The sequence below is a fragment of the Zeugodacus cucurbitae genome, chromosome 2 (genome assembly GCF_028554725.1).
Source record: "Zeugodacus cucurbitae isolate PBARC_wt_2022May chromosome 2, idZeuCucr1.2, whole genome shotgun sequence".
NCBI lineage: Eukaryota > Metazoa > Arthropoda > Insecta > Diptera > Tephritidae > Zeugodacus > Zeugodacus cucurbitae.
The window spans coordinates 25,487,310-25,510,618 of record NC_071667.1 but is presented as its reverse complement, the minus strand read 5'-3'; the positions used below and the strand labels follow the sequence as shown (position 1 = coordinate 25,510,618).

General features: G+C 29.6%; 1 protein-coding gene across 22 annotated transcripts in view; it reads left to right on the top strand.

Moving 5' to 3' along the window:
- Nucleotides 1–23,309, top strand: part of LOC105213141 (TLD domain-containing protein 2) — a 154,902-nt gene that overhangs the window by 100,921 nt on the left and 30,672 nt on the right. For 13 of the 22 annotated variants that reach the window (XM_054225432.1, XM_011185714.3, XM_054225431.1 and 10 more), the window contains 3 exons: nt 472–634; nt 780–978; nt 1,614–1,703. In XM_054225432.1, the coding sequence (XP_054081407.1) occupies nt 472–634; nt 780–978; nt 1,614–1,703 (452 nt within the window). Of the gene's footprint in view, nt 1–471; nt 635–779; nt 979–1,613; nt 1,704–15,823; nt 16,729–18,315; nt 19,035–23,309 lie in introns of those variants that run through there. The other 9 variants (XM_011185724.3, XM_011185721.3, XM_011185720.3 and 6 more) reach the window with 3 other exon arrangements.

Here is a 23,309-nt window from a genome sequence, read left to right as displayed (position 1 = left end):
TAAAATTAGTTGTGCTTAAAAATAGCAATAGTTATTTTTATTTTTTTAATTTAAAGAAACTTACCCGTATTTGCTTTTCCTTTGTAAATAACTTCCATATCAATCTAAAATAATCGAGTGCAGCTTAAGTGTTATAAATCTATTAATGTGTGTCACATTAATTTATTGTCGTTTTTAATTTTTTTGGCGATAACGTAAACCCTGTTAAGATTTGAAACCACTCCACTTTTGAAAGCATTCCCAACTTTTATCAGTTATAGTTTAATATACATTTTAGATATTAATTTACATATAAACATACCTAAATACATATATGTGTGTGCGCCTGGATACTTATATATTTTTATACATAAACATTTATTTATTTATATATTTGTCTGCCTAAATGTTGCACGTGTAGCCGTGAATTTCCCTTTTTCCCCATTTATTAATATTATTTTTTTTTGTTCGTTCTCGTATTTTTCTCTACAGAATTGATACCACGACCGGCACGCGCCTGCCCGGACCCACCATTGTACTTACGCCTGCGCATGGGCAAGCCCATTGGCAAGGCAATACCGCTACCGACCTCTGTTATGTCGTATGGCAAAAATAAATTGAGACCTGAATACTGGTTTAGTGTACCTAAAAATCGGTAAGTGTGTGCATTTGTTACATTGTTTTTGTATTGGACAGCGTTACTAGTTGTTTAATTAATAAACTTAAATAAGAGAGATAAAATTTTTATAAATTTATTAAAATATATATTAATCAATAACTTTCTTCCCCTTACCCTACAGCGTTGATGAATTGTATCGCTTCATAAACACCTGGGTGCAACACCTGTACGGTGAGTTGAATGAAGAGCAAATCAAAACGCGTGGCTTCGAACTCATCCAAGATGATACCGAGTGGACGAAGAGCGGCACCGGCAAGAGTGGACGCAGTGGCAGCCAAGAAAACGAGGAGATCAGTGACTTGACACGCGAGTCGTGGGAGGTGAGTACACGAGTTTTAATTTAATATAATAAAATTTCATATTTAACGTGTGCCTCGGTTGCACTAGTTTAACTTTTATCGTGATTAAGTTGTCTCACTTTTACTACTTTATATGCTACTACTTATATTACTACTTTTATTCAATATCAATCTACTTGAATTATCATCACTACTTAAAATATCAAATATTCCTTAACATACTCACATACTATAGCTATATATATATAATATATATACGATAAATATTTGTATTTTATAAGTTTCTTAAAATTGTAAGTCTCTTATCGAAATTTTCTCAGCTATGCAACTCGTATTAACTAATTCATAATTTTAGGTTTTAACAAAATATTCAAATAATTTAAATTTACTCGATTCCTTTACAATTTAGCAATTAAACTAAATTAAATTAAAACATTTTTAGAACGAAAATTTCCATTTATCTTCTTGCATATAATTTTAAACGAAATTTTCTTCATTTGAATTTTTTTCTTTTCCGTTTCTTATTCCGCTAAAACGTGCATATATTTTACTGGTCCATTACTACAAAACAAAAAAAAAATGAAAATAAATAATATTTATACGAATTAACAAATGTAAATTTGACGAATCCTTAAATTTACTTACGCATTAATCAGCTTATAAAGGCGCCCTTCGCCAAGACCTACAGCATTATAAAAACGGCAAAGCATGCCGCATCGCATGAGATGGACTTGTTGAGCGGCGAGGTTAGGAACGAAACTATTATTCCTTATTACAAACCCGACACTCCAAACAGTAACAAAAAACAAAATGAACTTAAATGCAGTAAAATCCACAAACCACAGCCAATTTGTTCAAGAAATTTTATTAGCTCGCAAAGTGAATTTGTTTTATTTTCCTACACATATATGCTAAATTTTGGTATATATTTTTCCGTTGTAGTTGCTACGTTGCACCAAGCGTTGTTGGTTAGAGTGAGATTTGATTAGGAAAATTAATCAAAAATTAAATTAAATTAAAAATAAATTAAGAAAGTCTTTTTCAAAATATTCAAACTCAGAAATAAACGCAACGTATTAATTTCAATACTTTTTTGGTGATTTTTTTGTTTATCAAATTCTTAATTTTTATTTTATATAGTTAATTCTTTTTATATTAAATATATTTCTCAAATTCTTTATTAAACTTAAAGCTCTTGACTTTTAGTCCATAAAATTATATATTATCGACATAAAAAAAAATTTATATTATTTTATTGTGAGAATTATTTCCGAAATAAAACTAAACATTTCATAGAAAATCAATTAAATATAAAAGCTGATATTTATTCTACATGAGGTTATTTTTGGAAAAGAATTTAATATAAATTAAAAAATCTAAAATTTTATAATAATTTAATTTGTTCTGAAAAAGTAGAAAAATAAATTTTAATAATTATTTTAAACAAACAAAAAAAATATTTGTGTTGGAAAAAATAGTTTTATTTTCCAAGCAATTTGAAATACATGAAAAAATATAGAAATAATAAATTGAATAAATTCTAAAATTATTATAGAAAAAATTACTTTAAAATTTTTTTTTTATTTTTTTATTTCATAATTTTATTTTTATTATTAATATATATTTGTTATAATTATTTATATGAAGTTTATTAATAATTTTATTAATAATAAATTTTTGTTCAGACCAGTTTTTTTAATATCACTGTCTTTCACTCTACCCAACGACGCTTAAGAAACCGTAATATATTTTATATTCACCACTTTAGTTGAAATTACTGGCAAGTTGAGTTCCTTTGATGAAACACTCTGTAAAAAAGACAAATAATTAATTGTATGTTAGTACAGCCGCACCCTTTTGCCTCTAAACTGCCGACACTTATTAGTTATGCATTTATATAAATATACGTATAGTACTCGTATATAAAACGTATGCAGTTCCCCACGTGTAGGAAATTTTGCCTAAAACTTATAAGCAAATGCACAAACATTTTTATTTTAATAATTTAAAAAATAATTTCAAATTAATTACTAATAATTAAAACAAAATTCAAATTTATTTTTTTAATATTTACGAATATTTTTTGATATTTTAAACATTTGATGGCGCATACTCAAAAAAATTATATATATTTAAAATTATTATCTATGTGAAATATGTTTGGGTTAATTAATTGTAATTTAGCAATGATGAATTTAAATATTTAACTAATTATTACAATTACCTGATTATTAAACACAATTATTATCCTTGATCCTGATTTGTTATATCTGATATCATATTATTGATTTTTTCTTTTCTAAAACTGAAATTATACACCTATGGTGATTAAGACCCATACACATACATACATATCATGTTTGTGTATTACCCTAATACTACATACTCTTCAAATAAGTAAATTTTAATTTTTTCTATTACATTCGTTGCTCGTTTCAATACTAGTCCGTACATTTATTTAATTGCAATTCTACGAAATGTTTTTCCCAAATAACCTCAACTCACTATTGTAGTTGGCCTCTTGAATAATATCAGAAAAAACTATTTTGAATAATAAATATTAATAAAATATATATATAATATATTTATGCAAGTTTACAAACGATGACAATACTCTCAAGTTGAGGGTGATACAAGCAGGAGGAAGCTCTTTTGGAACAAAAATGAAATGTTTAATAAAATAAAGTGTTGAAATAAATTTAAAACAATAATTATGAAACTGTTTTGTAGAGAAAAATGTATATATCGATAAATAAATTCATAAAATTATCGATAATCAGATGTAATAGCGATCATTTTATAATCGATTTCGATATTTTCCAAACATATCGAATCTAAGTCAATATCTATTATCCGCTTTTTCGAAGTTTCGAAACATCGATTTGCTCATTTCCTACATATTTTTGCTTAAGTATACGTATACATGAGATATTTGGTACACATTTCGGACCACCCTGTTACGTTTCACATCTCCATTACCATAAATTTAATCATTACTTTGCTGTTTATACTTTTTTCTTTGTGCAAAAAACGCCATTAAACATTTAAAACAAACAACAATTATGCCTCGCCTCGACTGCTACAGCGCAATTGAAAGCGTTTACAAATTATCTTGTCACATTTGAGCATCGTTAACAACAACAAGAATAGTGCAATTTGTAAAATGGTACTCTGACATGAAATGCTCATACTACAAGTGCATACTCGTATCATTATCTCTGTGTGTTTATGTGTGTGTTGCCGCTTTATCGATTGTGTTATCAAAATCAATTGTTCCAATTAAAATAATTTGTAGTTTCTTTTTAATGCAAAGTATACTCGTATATGCTAATAAAGCTGCTTACATAATAAACTCGTGCCGCCTAGTTCGCTACCTACCAGCTAAGCGTGGATTTTGCTTTATGCTAAATATTCGCATAAAAAAGGACATGAGTGTCCAGCATTTCAGCATTTAATTGTTTATAATGGCTGTAATTGGTTTTGTTGTTGCTGCGGCTAGTTTGCACTTGTCTATGGCACTGTTAAAGAGCGGTTTTGACCTGATTTTGCAGGTGGTTGGGCGCGAAAAACTGTCTCTGTCAGTGTTGTCAAAGCAAAAACAAGCATTTTTTATATTAATTTATTACCGTTAACGGTGTGTAGCGACATACAGCAGACATCTCAATTATAGTTAATAGAAGAATGTTTGTTTTTTCGTTATGAATATGAAAGAATTAAGCGGTGTTGTTGGTTGTTGGAGAGCTCAGAGTAGGGTTGGCGAGTGGTTGAATTATTGACTGTAAAAATACTTAATAAAGCTGAGATTTTAATCGTTAGCGTGTTTAGCTCCTAAATGTAGGCAACATTCACTACGCAACGTTTTAAATGTTTTAAAATAATAAATATATTAATAACTCTTCTAAAAAATATTTAAATTTGAAATTTCACAATTTTCAAGTATTTAAAATATTTTTATTTTTTCGAATTCAAAAAAAAATAATTTGTATAAATTTATGTATCAAATTGAATTTTTTTTATTTTATGAAATCGTAGTTTTATTAATCCTTAAAAAGAAACAATTGTTTCCAAAAGTAAACGATTTAAAAAAATCAATAAAATTTTACAAAACGCAAATGAATTTCTTTGGAAAATTTTTAGTTTTGACTGAACATATTTTTTTTTGATAAATTTTCAAAACTTAATTTTTTTTGGAAAAAAATTTCAATATAAAATTTTCTGTTATGCGAAAATTTTGGCATTGATTTCCTAACGAACTATATATCACTCACACGATTTTTTAAAAAAATATGAAAAATATTTTTGACCGGAATTATTTCAAAATTTTTAATTATTTAATTTTCAAAATTTAGTAATTTTTTTAGTTTTTTTTTCAATACTTTGTTATTAAATTTTCTGTATGGGAAAATGTTTTTAATAAGTTATATGTAATCAATGCCAAACAGTTCTTAAATTCAACTAAAAATACTCGCAATCATAGCAGCATGCAAAATATTAAGCAGACTTTTCAAAAATTGTGGCCACTTTTTGTTTAAATCTTAAAGGCATGCTATTTAAATACTTAAAAGAGTACTTTATAATGCAAACCTATTAATTGCACATTAATTGATTTCAATAAAGTGTTGTATCAATAAATTAAGCCTCATTATACTCGCTTATGCCAATAAAAATGAACAATAAATTAATTGGAGCATAAGAAGGCAGCTCCAAGCGCATAATGTTAATGCTAAAATTCAATAAACACACCCGTACCTTTTTAAAATGGCACCTGCGAGCGAATGCGCAACAAAAACAAATACTTCAAAATCATTAAAAAAAAAAACAATTTTTTTTATAAATAATTAAATAGCTGTTAATTTATGTATGTATATTTCCGCATTGCTGTGCCGCCTTTGAGCGGTGCACGGGTTGCAGCTAGCGCAAACACGCTTTCCATCGGCATTAAATTAACAATGCCCAGCCATTAAGTCGCAAAGTATTATTTATTTTTACCTAAGTAATTGTAATTTGCACATTCTTAATGAATATTCCCAGCGTTATTTGTAATAAATGTTAACAAGTCATTGCAACAGATGTTACATGCTGTTACACACCCACACACCCACATACACACATATCAGCTATCATTAAATATGCATATATGTTCATTTGTATATTAAATATAGGTTAGCCACTTCATATGTTTTTCACACGACTATACATACTTATTTATTCTGTTTAGGGTTCTTCAAGTGTATTATTAATGAATTTATACAGCCCAGTTTTTTTGTAATTTCTTTGCCACCTGACATCCCTATTACTAACAGAATTTTTATGCAATTTCCATGCCTGGGATATACAAATTTATACTAGAGTTCTGATCTTGCTTAAACGTTTTCCAATATTTTTTTTTTTTTTGTTTTTTTCTGAGTTTCGAACCCAGTTGCCCTTTACCCTCACTCTCCTATCTAACCTACGATTTTTTCTTTCTCACTTACTGCAGGGCTAAAGCGCAAATTTAAATATTAGTACGCTTAGTTTAATAAATAGCTTAGTTAGTTATACCTGGTTTTAATAAATTGTGCAAATGAGTGCTCATAGTTCATCTGATAATTGTAATTATATTCAAATTAATTACTAATATTATACTTAATTAGTTATCGATTTAGTTATGTCGACGTAAATCTAAATGCGATAAAATGTGTTCTATTAGAACTATTAACCGTAATAAATTCAAATTAAACACTTTAATTGTTAAGATTTTAATATTATATTTCATATGCTCAGTACTTTTCAAAGCTATTTTGATTTTCGGGATCAAAGATCAGACCTGAGTTCTCAACCCACATATTTTCTGGACAACACGAAAAAAATTTGTAATATAAGCTGTCGGCCTTCGACCAGCAATGCCAAAGCTCTGCGCGCATTTCCGCCTTGAAAAGCTTCTTTGCAAAAAAAAAATTATTCTAAAATGTCTCTTCACACTGATGCCTTATTAAAAAAAATGAAAGACACATGAAAAGGCATAAGTTTCACCAATAAATCAATATTATCAAAATTTAAATGCAAACTTAACAACGCGATTTAAGCATCAATCAAGAAGATACACCTTCAAATGCGCTGAAATTTTTTTAAAACAACTAAATGGTCGCTCTTTGGCAGCTGTACCTTAGGCTTATCAAAATGATTTACTGCGCAGTTGTGAAATGAGATATGTATTATATGTTTGTATGCCAAAATACAGTGCATAGCCCGTCGTTTTCTTTGTCTGCGTGCTCTCGAGCATGTTTCCTGACGCCGAAACACTGTGCTACGAGTGCAAATTGAAATTTATTACGTGAGCTTCCTTAATTTATATACTTTCCGCAAATAATTAACCAACAAATCGCAAATCACTTGCCAAACACACACATAATTGTGTACATATATGTGGGTGCGAGTTGCGCTTTCGATTGAAATGAAAGCACAAAAGAAAGAAAAAGAAAGCTCGCGGCAGGTGGGTGAGAACGATAATAACAGGATAACGATTTTTGTTTATAATTCGGCTGCTGTGCAACGAAGCGTTGCGTGATTGACTACTGTGCGCTGTTTGGCTACTCGTTTCTTTTAACAAAAATAAACTAAACTTTAATTGGATTTGTTTACATAAAGCGATTAATTAAAGCTCGTTCATTCAGCGTTATCCATTGATCGCGCAAAAAATATATAAAAATTGATTCTAAATACTTGTTTACATTCTTTTGTTTGTAAACAAATTGAAAATGTATTTGAGAGCGCAAAAAAAAAGATTTCTACGCCTTTGTGAGGATTTTTTATGATTTTTTATTGTTCAAACAGCAATTGCGGCTTAAACCGCTTAATCAGTTTCGGATTTTGCGTTGTGACTTATGAATAATTATTTTTCACAATACTTTGTAGTATATATTTAAAAAAAAATGTTTAATTGATTTTTTTCCGTGTAAATTTTATGTTCAATGATTTTGTGGGACCTTGTGGGTTATCAACATAAAGTTCAGTGATTGTGTTGATCGCACGCTGAGTGACATGTGATCTTCAAACAGCAGTGCACAGTCACGGCGGAAAGTAATCATATTATACAAATATGTTTTGTTAAACATTAATTTTTAATAAATTTTCAAATAAAGAAGGAATAAAATATACACTCGCAATGGAAAAATGCATTTTCGATACTGAAAGCTTTCACACAAATCATCAAAAATAACTCAACATAATATATTATATATGAAGTGAAAGTTTATTTGACAAGACAAAGCTTTCAGAGCAAGCGATACTGGGTCTCAATAATACAATATGCTGTGGAATATACATATATTCTCCAGTTTTTTTGGCGATATTTGTGATTTTGATTTTTTTCAGAAACTAAAAGCTTAATTAAAGCTTTCACATTACATAGTAAAAAGTCTATGATAAAAGGAAGAGCTTTTCTAAAAAGTCAAATCTTTCGCGGTAATTCTCAAATGCTGCTTAATAATCCTATATACAGTGTCAGAGATCTAGATTTTTTTTATTTCCCTCAATAGTAGTGGGCTTAACTTTTGCTTGAAACTAAAATTGTAATCATAGCTTTCACTAGAAATATAATTTGAAAGCTCAATGAAAGTTATCACAATAAATTCACCATTGACAGATCATAGCAACTGTCTTTTAACAGTAGTACTCAACAGTATATAAATTAAAAGAGTAAATAAATACAAATATTAATAATTAATTAAAATTGCATCGAAACATTGAACTGCATTGAAGGTTACTTACTGTTGTATAACAATGTCAACGTAGTGTGTTATCAACAAAGGGTCAACGCTTGAGGGTATCGCACGTTGAGTGACGTGTGACTCCTTATCATTGGAAAATATTCGTACCCTTGAAAAATTCCTTCTATTAAAGTTAAATATTACATATTTTTCTCAGTGACTGTAGGGTATTTATATTACATTCGATTCTTCAATTTATTTTGCATATTGCTTTTTTTTTTTTTAATAATTTTCTTATCATTACATTATATTGACAAATGATAATAGCTTAATCAGCTATTTTGCCATTCGTTGTTTTATTTAATTGTGAGTAACATAGAATAATTTCAAATTTTTTGTATAAGAAAATCTTTTTTAGGAGTTTTTTCAATGTGACTTGAAAATATTTTTTTTTTTTTATAAAATCTCTGCTAGCCATTTTATACATTCTAGTGAACTATTTTTTGTTTATTTTATTTTTGCATTGTTTTAGTATTCCAACAATGAATAACATTGCGATTTATTTATTTATCTATTTGTCTAAACTACCGGTCACTAGCAATCGTTATTAATATTGCATTACGCAATCGTACGCCTGCGCACGCTTCTCTAAAGTTTTATGTTATTTTAATTTCATTTTAATATAATACAGAAAACGCATAAAATATATGTATAAATGCAAATAAATACTTGTATTGAAAAATATTAGAATTTAGCGCTACTGGCAGCACACTTGGCGGTTATCTTTGCATAAAAATTAGCTAAATATGTAGATGACGCGAGCCACAGCGCTGAATGAATAAGAATAGAATTTAAAATACTGTATGTAAAAAGTGTTGGAAATTAGTAATTGTACTGATAATCTCGAAAACCTCATCTCTTATTTTCTTTTGTAATTTTTTCTTGGGCTCAGTCCGCTACTAGCTGCCTTATTTTCAGCACATCTACTACAGGCTACCTAAAATAATTAAACATATAATATGATTAACTGTAAGCACGACTGTTGCCAGTACCGTCTCTATTGTCTTTGATGCATATCTACATATCTTATATACTTATGTATACATATGTATTTGCGCACCTGTTCGATTTGATTCATTTCATAAATGACTTCATTATTTATCTCTTTTACACAATTCTTTGATCTTTATTAACAACAATTGCATTATTTTCTGTTGTTTTGCTCTTTCATTTACCCTTCTCAACAATGTATATAAATAAAGAAGTAAAAAAAAAAGTGCTGAAACCTGTTCTGCAGAGCATCCAATTTCGAAAGTAATAAGCACAGCAGATTTAAGCAGCCACAAAATCTAAAATCTATTTTGGATTTTTTAGCAAAATTGCAAACAAGTTTCTTCGCAGCGCTACTTAACGAGCTGAGCGCGTTTTTTCCCTCCTTTATTTGAAGCTGAGCTCATTTATGAAACAGCTGCCCGACACCAAAAATCACACGTACGCCAATGTATATTTACTTAATAGACATATAGACGTTTTAGTAATATACACTTAGGTGAATTGTTATTCCGCAAAGTATGTCGATTTTTGTTTAAGTCGAAATGAATGCCAATTTAACGTATCTGTTCTTAATACGAGCGTGCTGGCAAAAATATTTCCTTAATTTTCATATATTTTGTGCTGCACTTTGCTCTATACATTCGCCAAGTAACCAAGCCCCCAAAATATGATTATCATAACGTCTTTCGGTAGCTTGTGCTACTAGCTTATAGTGTTCTAAGCATATTTTGTGCAATCGAAAACTCTTTGTTGCTCGTTTAATTTATTTGATTTTTTATATTTTGTCTTTAACTTTGAATATGTGTGTATTGGGTCTTAACAGTTAGTAGCAATAGCTAAGCGTAGTTTAAATAATTTAGTAAAAAATCGAAAACAAAAATTCGAAGACAATAGAGAGTCTATAAAAAAGTTTCGGTACAAAATTCGGTACATCTTAATGTCAGTAAGCTGTCATGTATCAGACTTTTAGGTATTGAAACTAAATTTTAAATTATTCAATAGTTGGTAAGCAATGTACTCTCAAAAATAATATGTAATGTTTACCAAATATCGGTTTATCTTTGTTTAAAAATCAGCGAATTAAAAAAATTTATATTTATAAAAAAATATTTGTTATTTGTACCGATTACCGGTACAACTATATATTACAAACATAATTCAGTAGTAAAATTTTTTAAATTTAAAACGATTAGTGTTAATGTTAAATACAATTTACATAATTTGTACCGAATTTCGGTATAGTAGTTGCCACGCTTAGAATAAGTTAAAGAAGTAATCAAAAGTAATTCAAAGTTATGAGTAATCCACACCGCAAAAAAATGAAATTATGACGATTTACTCCTGAAAATTTCAACATCAAAAAAGAAAACAAAAATCCTCTAATATTTATACCCATTCTTGGACTAATTTCGTTTTATTTGTCACACACTTTTGTACTTGAATCGTTTACATTTAATGCCGACACTCTTTCAACAATAATTGCCGCAAATATGGTTTATTTAACTTTATTTTTTTAAATAACCAGTCTGTGGCTTTAAAAAACCCGTCACCATAAAAGAAGAAGTAAGAATATATAAATATTTATATATCAAATCGCGTGTTATGCAAGTGATATTAGCCTTAGCTAATGCCTTAAGCGCGTTTCGGCTGCAGTTCGAAACCGATAAAAACGAAGAACAATCGACTTATTACGAATATTTATGTTCTTCGCCGCAATATTGCAATTTTTGTGAACGGCTAAAAATTCCTCCCGTGTTTTAAAAATAAAATGTCGCGACAGTTGAGTGAACTGGAGGTAAAATACAGAAGTTTCGTTTCTGCTGTGATTAAAATTATGTGGGCGTGACAGCAAGTGCAATTGAATCGGACCCAAGACTGTCTGATTGAAAGAGATTATAAAATAAAAGAAACTTGGTTAGACAACTGATGACGAATCAAAATTCTCGAAGAATGCAATATTTTGAATTTTCGAAATGGATACAATTCAAAGTTCCGTTATAACAAAAAATCGATTATAAATTCAGATATTCGATTGTAGATTCCTACATCTTCTATCGATACAAGTAAAAGTACTAACATATAAAAATGCGATTAAAATTTTAGATACTTCCTTAAATTAGTATCCTCAAACTGATCCATGTCTATACCACATACCACATTTGTAATTTTTTGCAATTGTAACACTTCTATCACACTTTATACCTTGCGAATACTGAACGTATCTAACTTGATATATTCTAAATATCATTGCAATACGGATGTCAATTACAATAGCTATGATTACGTTGGTTATTAGGTTTACCGGTTATTTAATACCTACGCCATGTGTTACCCCTTGTTATTTCAAATGCAACACTTCACATGTCAGGGGTGATAGTTTTAAATGCAATTATCTACATTTAACTTGTAATGGCGAGATTTTACAAGACAATATTGATTGCATTGCAAATACTTTACATTTTACGATTTGAAATAACATTTTAATTACCAAACTGCACAGATATCTTTCATATGCCTCAATTGTTGTTAAACTAGACATTTGTAAGTACAACAATGAACACTTGTATATGTAAATAATTGCATATTTGTTTGTGTACTGCTGTCATGTTGTATCATAAAACGCGCCAAACGGTATTAGTGACGTGTAAGCTGTCATCCGTAATGGTCGTTACAATAGTTGACCCCCACAATTTGTAAAGCGATATGCAAATCGGCGGATTCCTTAAACCTGTTTAATTACATTTTGGTGGTAGAATTATGGAAATATTTGTTCAACTTTTGTTTTTCTTTACTCACACCAATAAACTTTACTATTGACAACTCGAAACAACGAGTGTGGTTCGATATGTCTCTGCCTTTTCTTAAGTGAAAGTGAATTTTTTATTGATCAAGTTATTTTTACTAAGGAGATGGATACTTGTTTTCAACTAGCGGTTCTTAAATAACAGCAGACATTTCAAGCTAGATGAGTATTTAATTAGAATTATGTCATACCTTTCGAACTGCCCTTGTATATTACAAACGTTTGCTCTCTCTTCAACAGATTCGCATAAATATTTTTTTTTAGTTGTTTTTGTAACAATCATTTTATATTTTTAACGTTTTTTAACATAAAATTTCAATACTGCACATGTGAGAATTTTCATAGTTTTTGTTTAAGAAATAAAAATATGGAAATTTATGCGCTTATAAATGTGCTCATTTCAAATCTTACTGAAATTCTTTCATTTAACCTTCGCATTAAGGCAGCTGTACTAATTAAGCCTGTTTTTAGGCGGGCAGTCGAGCAAGGGTAAATATTTAATTTGCAGCGGAAAAAACAAATTTAAACTAAATAAAAAATATAAACGTTTCAAGTGTTTTCTTGAAGTTTTCATAACATTTTTATTCAATTAAGTCATCACAAATGAGTCGTAGATACTCCATAAACATAATATGAGCCCACTTTTCGTATGCAAAATACGGTTTAGACTAGCTTTTGGTAGTGGCAAAATTCATTTAGGTCCTAAATTACTTTACTTTTATAGATCGGCGATCGGCTATTACAGTTATTTTACGTAGAAATTACGAATATGAACAAATGTAAGCAAAAATGTAATATAATCAAATCATTGCAAGTATTCATAGTGAAATAGTGAAATAACTGAAGAGGCTACTCACTTTATTTATAAATTTATGGCCTCAGCGGCGCAGTGCACCTGGTACAAGTTAGCACCCATGGAAATTTATTACCACTTACATGTCGTAACGACTGTAATGGAATTCGATGAAGTCGAGATTATTCTCTGCACGTACTCATGCAGTTGGTTGTATGTAAATATATAACTGCATTTCACGCCTATTTGCAATCTTTAATTTTAGCAACATTGTAGCGACCAAATCGTTTTGAAAGTCAATTCATTATTTTATCCTTAGATGTTATTCTCTGTATTAAATAAAATAGTAGTTTAATTTGTCCATTTTCGATATTTTTCGATAATATTTTCAAATTAGTTATCAATATCGTTTTATAAAACTTCAATATTTTAAAATAAATTATCGGCATTTTCTAATAATCTATCTGTAGGTTTCGATTATAGACATTTTCCGATTGTTATTTATTTCCGAAATATATTATCGATTTCCTATTATTCCTATTATTCACTTACTTCTAAGTTATCAGTGCTTAAAAAATTAATTCTTGAGCAAGTTTTACAACAGAACTATTTTCCAAACTCAACATGCTTCATGTAAGAAACACTGTTCGAATGAATTTCTTTTGGATTCATCTTCAATCGCTTGCATTGTGTTTACATAAATTAATAAATTTTGTTAATGTTATAACTGGTTTTACAGATTAAAAAGTCAACAAGTATTGATCACGTAGGCTTTCGGTTTTAGATTTCTTGAGCTTACCTGATATTGGTCACATAGTTTTTCGGGTTTCTCTCCATATATAGTTTAACATTTATTTACTTAATAAGAGAGAATAAAAAATCTTGTTTCAAACATCAAAAATTATGGATTAAATAAAAGTTTGTCCCATGATGAGAAGGATGACAGCTCTATCCAGAGCAAATTAGATTGGTATCGGAACAATATCTAATAACTAACTAATCTAATTTGTTCTGAAAAACGTAACTAATTCATTCAAACATTCGAGAGAGAGAATAAAATGGTAATGAAATGATGGGAACCATTATTTAAAGAGAAAATATGGTATGTTTAATGACTGTTCACAGTTTTCTTCTCCACATATTATATCAATATGGAGGTTTTTATAAAAAACTACAACAATCTTATAAAACTTTAAATGATCATACTAAATACCAAAGACAATTCAAATAATATTTAAAAAAAAATTTTAACTCAGGTTTTATGGTGAGTTTATCTGTGGTGAATTTTATATTTTAAATTTCAGTGGTGAATTAGATATTGTTAGCGTGCGTATGTGAATATGGTCTGGTGAATATCGGAGTGTTTGGTTTCCTTTATTTTTACATCATATTTATACTACTTATGTTTTATTTTATCTTTAACTTGATCGGATTGCAATAACATATATGAGATTGTTTTAAATAAATATGGAGTTGATTTTTCACCAATTTTTAAACCGTTAAAGTAGCTCGCCCGCTGTATTATCAGCCTAAAGTTGAACTTCGCATGTTATACAGCGATAATGACTAAGATCACTTTTATAGCAACAAATATTTTGACAACTGTTTCAGAATAACCTAAAAATAAGAAAACTAAACAGAAGTGGAATGAAATTAAAAAATTTCGCAATTTATCATATAAATTGGGGAATTTACTTTAGACATTCACTTGTCTGTCTTTGTCACAAGCGGAGACTTAAAATATTTATAGAAAACAAAACATGTCAAAACCTTATAAATAGAGCTTAAATAATATCGACAGTTTAAAAGATATACTCTAGCGATAGTGAAATTCAAATGAAATGACTATCAAGGTGAAACTGATAAAGCATGAATAAAAATAGGCGCTAACTTGAAGAGTATATATATTTATGTACATGACACACACTATATGCTGCTCTTTATGCTAGCCAAAAAATATCTAATAGTTTCATAAAAACTTTGTGTGCTAGTCGAGCAGCGCTCAGTAGCTGCAATTGAAACATTTTAAGAGTTCGCGCTTGCAAGCATAAAAAGCGAGTGCGCAAAAACTCGGCTCTCAAAGACCAGCAGCACTATTGATAAAGCTGCATCGGCAAAAAGAAAGTACAAAAATACAATTTTTTTGTTGCAAATGTTATATGCTGTAGTAAACAAGTGCAACGACGCAGCCACGATCGTCACAATTGCAACATAGTCGAACGCTTGCTCGCTCGTGCGAAAGCGCGCTGAGCCGACAAGCTGACTGTGCGGCTTACAGGTCAGTTTGTGGTCAGCCCCCATATTTGTACTTATGTATGTATGGGTGTGCGAGCCCCCTATGCTCCGCTTGTCTTATCTATTCAATTGTATTGCATTTGAATTCGCCGCTGTCGCGATCGCGCCGCTCTAGGCACGCTGCGTTGCCGGCAAAGCGACGCTGGCCACTAGGCCACCGACTAAATGCCACCGTCACAGCGCTGTGCTACGACGAAGTGTTTCGAAGTTTTCGAAAACATTTCATTCAGTCACAATTTGTGCTTCTTATTATTCACACACGTTCAATTAACGATCGGCGTTTCTCGACGACCTGCACAAGCAGCAAAGCTTTTCATCTGTCAATACTTTTACTGAATGCTCGTACTTAACTGGACTAAAGTTTCAAGTTAATTTAAATTAGTTAAAGTAATTTTGTTCAAAAAAAAATATATATAAAAAAATTGGAGAGTTGTTTGCACCTCTAGCAAGCGTCTTTAGAAAAACGTAAAGTAAAGCTTAGCAATTCAAACAGTTTTCACTGCAAGCCCGTTCAAAGCAAGTTTTATGCGCGCATATAAAATTATTCGAAGAATTTGTGAACGAAAGAAAATTGTGAAAATGTGACTGCTTTCAATTTAGAGAGAATTTAATTCAACCAAGTAGTGAAATCAAAGCAAGAAGTGTTGCCAAATAAATTTAATCACAAATTAATTTGAGTAAAAAATTTATTTAGTAGCTTAAAACGGCTTAAAATTAAAAAAAATATACATTTTTATATGTAAAAGCAAATTGCAAAGTACTTGTTGAAACGCTCCTAATTTTTGAAAAAAAAAAAAATAAATGAATAAAAAAAATCACTGCATTGCTTTGTCATAACACATTAAGGAATTACAAATAAAATAATTTTGCTCGATTTAAATCATACAAAAATTCAAATAAAAAAATAAAGCAAAAAATATATATTTTATCGCAAACAAAAATATCTGAAATTAAACCATAAAACGTGCTCTTTGTGTTTTGCGCCAAACATTTATTCAAGCAAGATGAGTTGCAATCAAGTTGAGTCGCTACCGAAAATACCCAAATTCGATATGCCGCCGGCGAGTAAGCCAGCGTCGCACAAATTAAATGCCAAAGCGATAAAGCTGTCGAAAATTGCTAAATATATTAAGAAGAAGGTAATTATTAGTTGCTCAATATACTATAGTACATACCGACATACTTAAGTGCATAGTTAAAGAAAATACCGTTATACAATACACATACATATTTGCAGTTATGCACGTAACTAATTATATTTATTTAAATTAAAAAAATGACTAACAATAATGAATAAATATTCGTGCAAACAAGGTAATTGAGTCGAGGTTAAAATTAGTTAACGGTACTAAGTCCATTTTTAGTACCAATCGACATAAATTTATTTTAATAAATAATAATAAATAATTTGTTTGTGTAAACATAATATAAGTTTAAATAGTATATTTTGAACTTTGTTCTTCGAAAAGTTTAAAGTATGTATTTCTACTATTCCAAGGTTTAACGGGTTCTTCTAAAACCTCCGTTTATACTTTTTCAACGAACACCTAATAATTTGAGATTCTGGTTGGACGGATCAGACTATTATCTCCCAAGGTTTGAATCATTCGTTCTTGAAACGTTTCTCTTTTAAGCAGCTTGGATGTCCAGCTTTCATTTTTGTTTACGATCTCAATTCATTCTCTAACTTTTAAAATCATGGGATTGTTAACTTATTGATTCCGAACACTTGTCTTTGAACATATTTTCATATATTTCCGCTTTTAAATTTGATAAATATAGAAGTTATACGGGAACAAGAAATATTATTTCGATGTAATGTATGATTTTGTTTTCAACCACAGAGGAAGTACACCAATGGTATATATTTTTTTTGTATCTATTGCAATATGCAAATAATAATTAGATAATCAAATTTCCAAGAATAATTTTTCAGCGTGTTTATTGGAATCTGCAAACCAAAATAGTCCTATATAGTTCCTTGTTTTACCATTATAATAAAGGTGTCCAAAGGTGATGTTTCGAAAATAAAGATCAAGATCGGAGAGTTTTTCTAGGGGGGTGAAATGAGACCTTTCGCATTAGGGATTTCAAACATCCAGTAGGCTTTATACAATCTTGATTGCAAATCGCCAGCTCCCATATACCATATATAATGATCTTCGTTATTCTAGTAGACTAAATGCCGAATATACTGTGTGCATTATTTGAAAACATTAACTAAATAAATTGCGAGAGTATAAAACTTGAACTTAGCCCTTCTTTACTTGTTTTGTTTATTTTTTGCTCAACACTTGTGCATTCAAATACTATTGTTTAATGAACTACATATTTTTGTGAATAGAAGAGCTCTAGATAAATAGGTGTTAACCTATGTATTTTGTCATTCATTTGTCAGCAGTCATAACACTACCACCAACTATGTAAACAAATTCACGGTAAATAGTTTACAACTGTTTTCTGTTTTTCGATATTACACACACATATTTCGAATTCGAGCTTTCAAATATTTGACTAGAATATTCTGCAGCAAATTGAATATTTTTAGATATTTTTTGGCGCTCGCCTTCATTTGTAAGATATTTGTATGTCTGTCAGTGTACTCGGAATTTTGTTTTGTTTTCAATATTCTCTTTACACAATTTTTGGTTTTGTTTTGTTTTATTTTTCTTTCATAATTTGCTTCGGTTCTGAATATCTCGTTTTTTGTTTTGATATTAAATTTTATTTTTATCTTTTTTTTTCAATTGTTGTTATTACCTTTTAACGGCATTTCGTTTGCGTTCTTTCTCTTGCCTTCACACACTACAAATCGCCTCATCTGCTTTGCTCATCTTCCACATGTCACTTTGCTGCCACTACCTCCGAGTCTATTTTCGAGCAAAATGTTGACGTGTGACCGTCGAAACCCAGACAGACATTTGGCAGTCTAAAAAGTACTTGCTCTTGTGAATTCACTTAAAATATTTAGAAAAGTTGTTGTTTCAATATTTACTGTTATTTTTCGAAAATCAATTTAAATAAATCGTTCGTACATATAATGAGTGCTTAATAATAAAGAAGTTGGTGTAAGCAAAGTGAAAGTTTACTGAAGCGTAATCTGCGGTTAACGGGTTTTATGACAACAAATATATATTTTTGGTTGTTAATCAACGTCAGTGCAACTTCGAAAAAAAAAATATTTTTTTAATATTTATAGCTACGTGCAAATGCACCGTTTATAATTAGCGAAGAAAGCAACTGTTATTATTTTAGTAGAAAAAATAAGAAAAAGTTGTTTTTTTTTCTTATTTTCTAAATCATTATAAATATGCCGAGACAATAAACAACATAGTATTATCACAACATTGCTGAAACCTATAAATATCTAATTAAAATACATGTATGTATTTGTTGATATGAAACGAAGGCAGCGTGTCGTGAAAAAATGGCGTATAATAAAAATGTAATTATTTTATTTATGCTATATTGAATTCTATTTGCCATATGACATACTGACATATTTATTTATTTATAATTAGCGCGTCAACAAGAGGTAAACAAGCGTTGAGAACAAGTTTTCTTTTCACATAAATACACAAACATTTAAAGATATATATTATTTACTTTTTTATATGCATAATTTGTTGTCTAAAATTTATAAAATTGGTATGTTTTCGTACAACGAGTCAACACAGCTTTTTCTCAATGAAGAAAAAATTAAAAATACAATATATAATATATAAAAGCATTATAAAATATTTTTTCTCACTACGCTCTCACAAAATCTATTTTATACATTTGAAACAAAAAATAATAATTATTATTTAGTATAATTTAGGAAATAATTGTTTCTTCCGATTTTAAATTTCGTAATCTTGTTACAGCTATTCAAAACAACCAAATACTTGCCTGTAAAACTAGGGTTTTTTAAATATTTCTGCGAAATTTTTGTATAGTTTAAGTTTTGTTGGTTTCCCACGTTACATTTTGCCATACTTATTTTGGTACCATCCAATTTATACTTCGCAGAAATCATATTTAAATCTTTCTTAAGTTTTTCGCAAATTTTAGTTAAATATGCTTCACATGTTCTGTAGCTAACGAGCTTATAAAAAAGTAAACTTACTTACAGTTATTCTACTAAATATTATTAGGTCTACAACTTTGCTTCCGCCGTTTTTTTTTTTTCAAATTTAAGGCCTTTTTTTGTATAAAAACGGTTACAAATGTCGATGAACCTCAGCCGCACTTTTCTTGGAATTAAAAAAAAAAGCAAAATTTCCTGCAATGTCGAAAATTCGGTCGATATAAAACGATTTAATCGACCAGTGCTTGACCCTAGAGACATTCCCGTAAATGTCGAAATGTCGGCTCAAAAAGTGACATTTTCAGTTGAGAATAAGTTTGGGATGAAAACAGATCTCTACAAAATTTTGTTGGGTTAATGTTGACACAAATGTCCAAGATCGATATAAAACGATTTAATCGACCAGTGCTTGACCCTAGAGACATTCCCGTAAATGTCGAAATGTCGGCTCAAAAAGTGACATTTTCAGTTGAGAATAAGTTTGGGATGCAAACAGATCTGTATGAAATTTTGTTGGGTTAATGTTGACACAAATGTCCAAGATCGATATAAAATGATTTAATCGACCAGTGCTTGACCCTAGAGACATCTATTGGAAAACGGCGGAAGCAAAGTTATAGACCTAATACTCTGAAGTCAAAATATATTTTAATCTTGTAATCTGGACATCTAAAAGTTAAAAAATAAATTTTCATATATTAGATATAACTATTTGTTTATAAGCATATTTAAAAATAAATTACAATACCGAGCTTTAACTTATAATCTTTCTTTAGAAATTGTCACTAAACACCCAAATATTTAAATAAGCTTAAGTCGACTTAAGCTAATTTAACCTCCTTCACCATATATTTAGAAATTAATTGCAAAGCTTTCGGTCCAATTATGCTCTTAGTTGTCTGTGACGTCTGCTCAATGAAATATGTGCCGCAAGAAATTACAGTTTATCTTGAAATTGAAATTGCATTTGCTTGCAACTAATTACAAAATAGTAATTAAAATAGACAAGTGGCTACATGTAGAGCGAAGGAAAAATATACATGCTTACATATATATGTATGTATGTATATGCCTCACATGTAAGAAATGCATATCAACCGCATAGTTGTCAGCAATTGAGCAATAAATGCATAAGGAAAACAAAAACAAAAAAATGTTGTAACATCAGCGGCTGCCACAAGCCATTATGTCAGTGAAAAGCAAATAATAACCGCAATACTACATTATGCAAATGGCAACAAGGCAAACATAAAAGTCAATCAGCCATATAGATATATATATATATATGTTTGTATGTACATGTTTACATTTGTGCAAGCGCCTGTAGGCAGTCAGCCAAGAAAATTTTTATTTTTAATGGTGAAAAGGTGCGGTTTCTGGCAGCTCCCCAGCAACGCGTACGCATATCATTCAATATTTTAGTTTTTGTTGTTGCTTTCTGACAGCTCATTTTCACCGCTGTAAATACGATTTTACTATTATATTTTCAAAATTTTTCGTCGCATTTTCAGCAGCACCCTTTACACGCCACAGTGCAGCTTGTGCTTGTGCTAGTGCAATTGCATTTTATGCAACTGTGTATGTATGCATGTAAATATCTCTGCCAAATATTGCGCAAAGAAATGCAGACATTTCTATTGCCTTTTACAACGCCGTCACGTTGCCGTTTGGTTCAATGATCGTCGCGCCAACTTAGATACATAATTACATTTGGTTGGGTGTATGTGTGTGTTGACAAAACGCATTTTTTCTTCACTCTTGTTTGTATATATATTAATTTATGCAAAATGCAAATATGCGATAAACCGCTACGTGTAACTTTTTCGTAAGGCGCACACGTAACGCAGGTGCTTTTTCCACCAAACTGTTTCAGGGTGATTAAACTTTGGAAGTTTCGACTTTAAGCTTAGACAATAGGCAAATGCGTTTTTTTTTTTGTTACGGAGTACGTTTTAAGTGGTGAAATGCTTTCTAATTTTGCAACAATTTTTGTTATTTTTTATTGTCAACAATAGCATTACTTTTTACTTAATTTTATTAGGGAAATTAATGTATTTTATTTTATTATGTTTTGAACTGTCTGACCCTAATTTCTGACAATGTGATGGAGAGTGAGTGACAAGCTCGTGTACTCGTAATAATAATAAAAAAATTTCGCTAATAATGAATTTCATAGAAAAATGTTTAGTGGATTTTTTTATACTTATATGCATTTAAATACGAAATATTTTTAATATAAAAATATATATTTTGTATATAAAAAGTTCGAAATTATCGTTCTGTGTTACATCATTTACATGAATAAAAATAAGGACTATAAACAAATATTAAAACAAAGATTAAAATATATAAATATAACAAAAAATTATATAATTTTATATTTATATAATTTATTTTGTATGGGTTTTTAAATTAATTTTTATTTTAATTTATTTTTTAATTAATTTTTTTAATATTTAAAAATAAAATTTCTTACAGTTACAATACATGTATCAACATCCCTACTTCAAATATAAAAAAATCGCAAAAAGAGCCGTTACATTTTTTAATAAGTATTCGATTTTTTTCTTTTCAATCCACATTTTTATTGAATAAGATTTATAAATTATTTCTTCTATTATTTTGTATTTTATTCTACTGTACTCCAGCACAATACCAACTCATTTAAAAAAATTTTGCCCATTGTTCTTATTCATACACATTTAAATGTATTTTTTTATACACCCATATCCATGTCACCCCAGAGAATAAGAAACGAAAACCGAAAGCTTAACAGACCGCAGAGTAGATTTGAGTATAAACATGATCAGCGAGCCACATGTGCCGGAATTTGCGCAAAAACTCTCAATTTGCTGTGTGGCAGTTATGTAAATGAATACGCGTAGTGTTCGAAATAAGTGGTGACTTACGTGGTTAAGAGAAATGTTAAATGAATTTGTCTAAAAAGCTTAAAGCTTGCAAAGCTACATTACTTAAACCTAGATCATATCATATCTTTGCATTAAAAAATGTTTATCTAATAGTGAAAGCTTAAGTTCAGCTTAAGAGCTTCAGAACATCAGTCTTGCAAAGCTTTAACCGCAGGCTGAAAGCTTCGAAAATTGTACAAAAATATAAACTGAGTTTACTCTCTAACTTTAAACTATCAAATCTCTCATTTTGCATAGCTTTTATGAGCATACTTAAAGCTCAATAAGCACATCTAAACAATAGAAAAGCTGTTAGAACCGCATTAGAATGCAAATATATAATACCATGAGATTATGCCTACTGGGTTTGCGCCAGAAAATACAAACGGGCGCTTAATTTTCGAAAATTTTTATTCATTTTGTTTCGATCGGTGAATTGTGTATAAACTTATAGGAGTTAACAAAGATTTATATTCAACCATTGTACGTCATTTGGCATTGTCACCGCAACAGGTGTGGCCATCACAAACTACAAGCTCTCTCCTCTCAGCACCACCTATGAATATGTTATTTTATACTATTTCATTTGTATTATTGTTTTTTTTTTTTGTTTTTGTTTCGATCACATATACTCAGCTTTGGCACAATTGTGTCATGTGTGCTGCGATAGAATTTCCAAGATTGCATGTAATAAATACTCATAGTAGGCATACATATGTATGTATGTATATTTGTACATTTG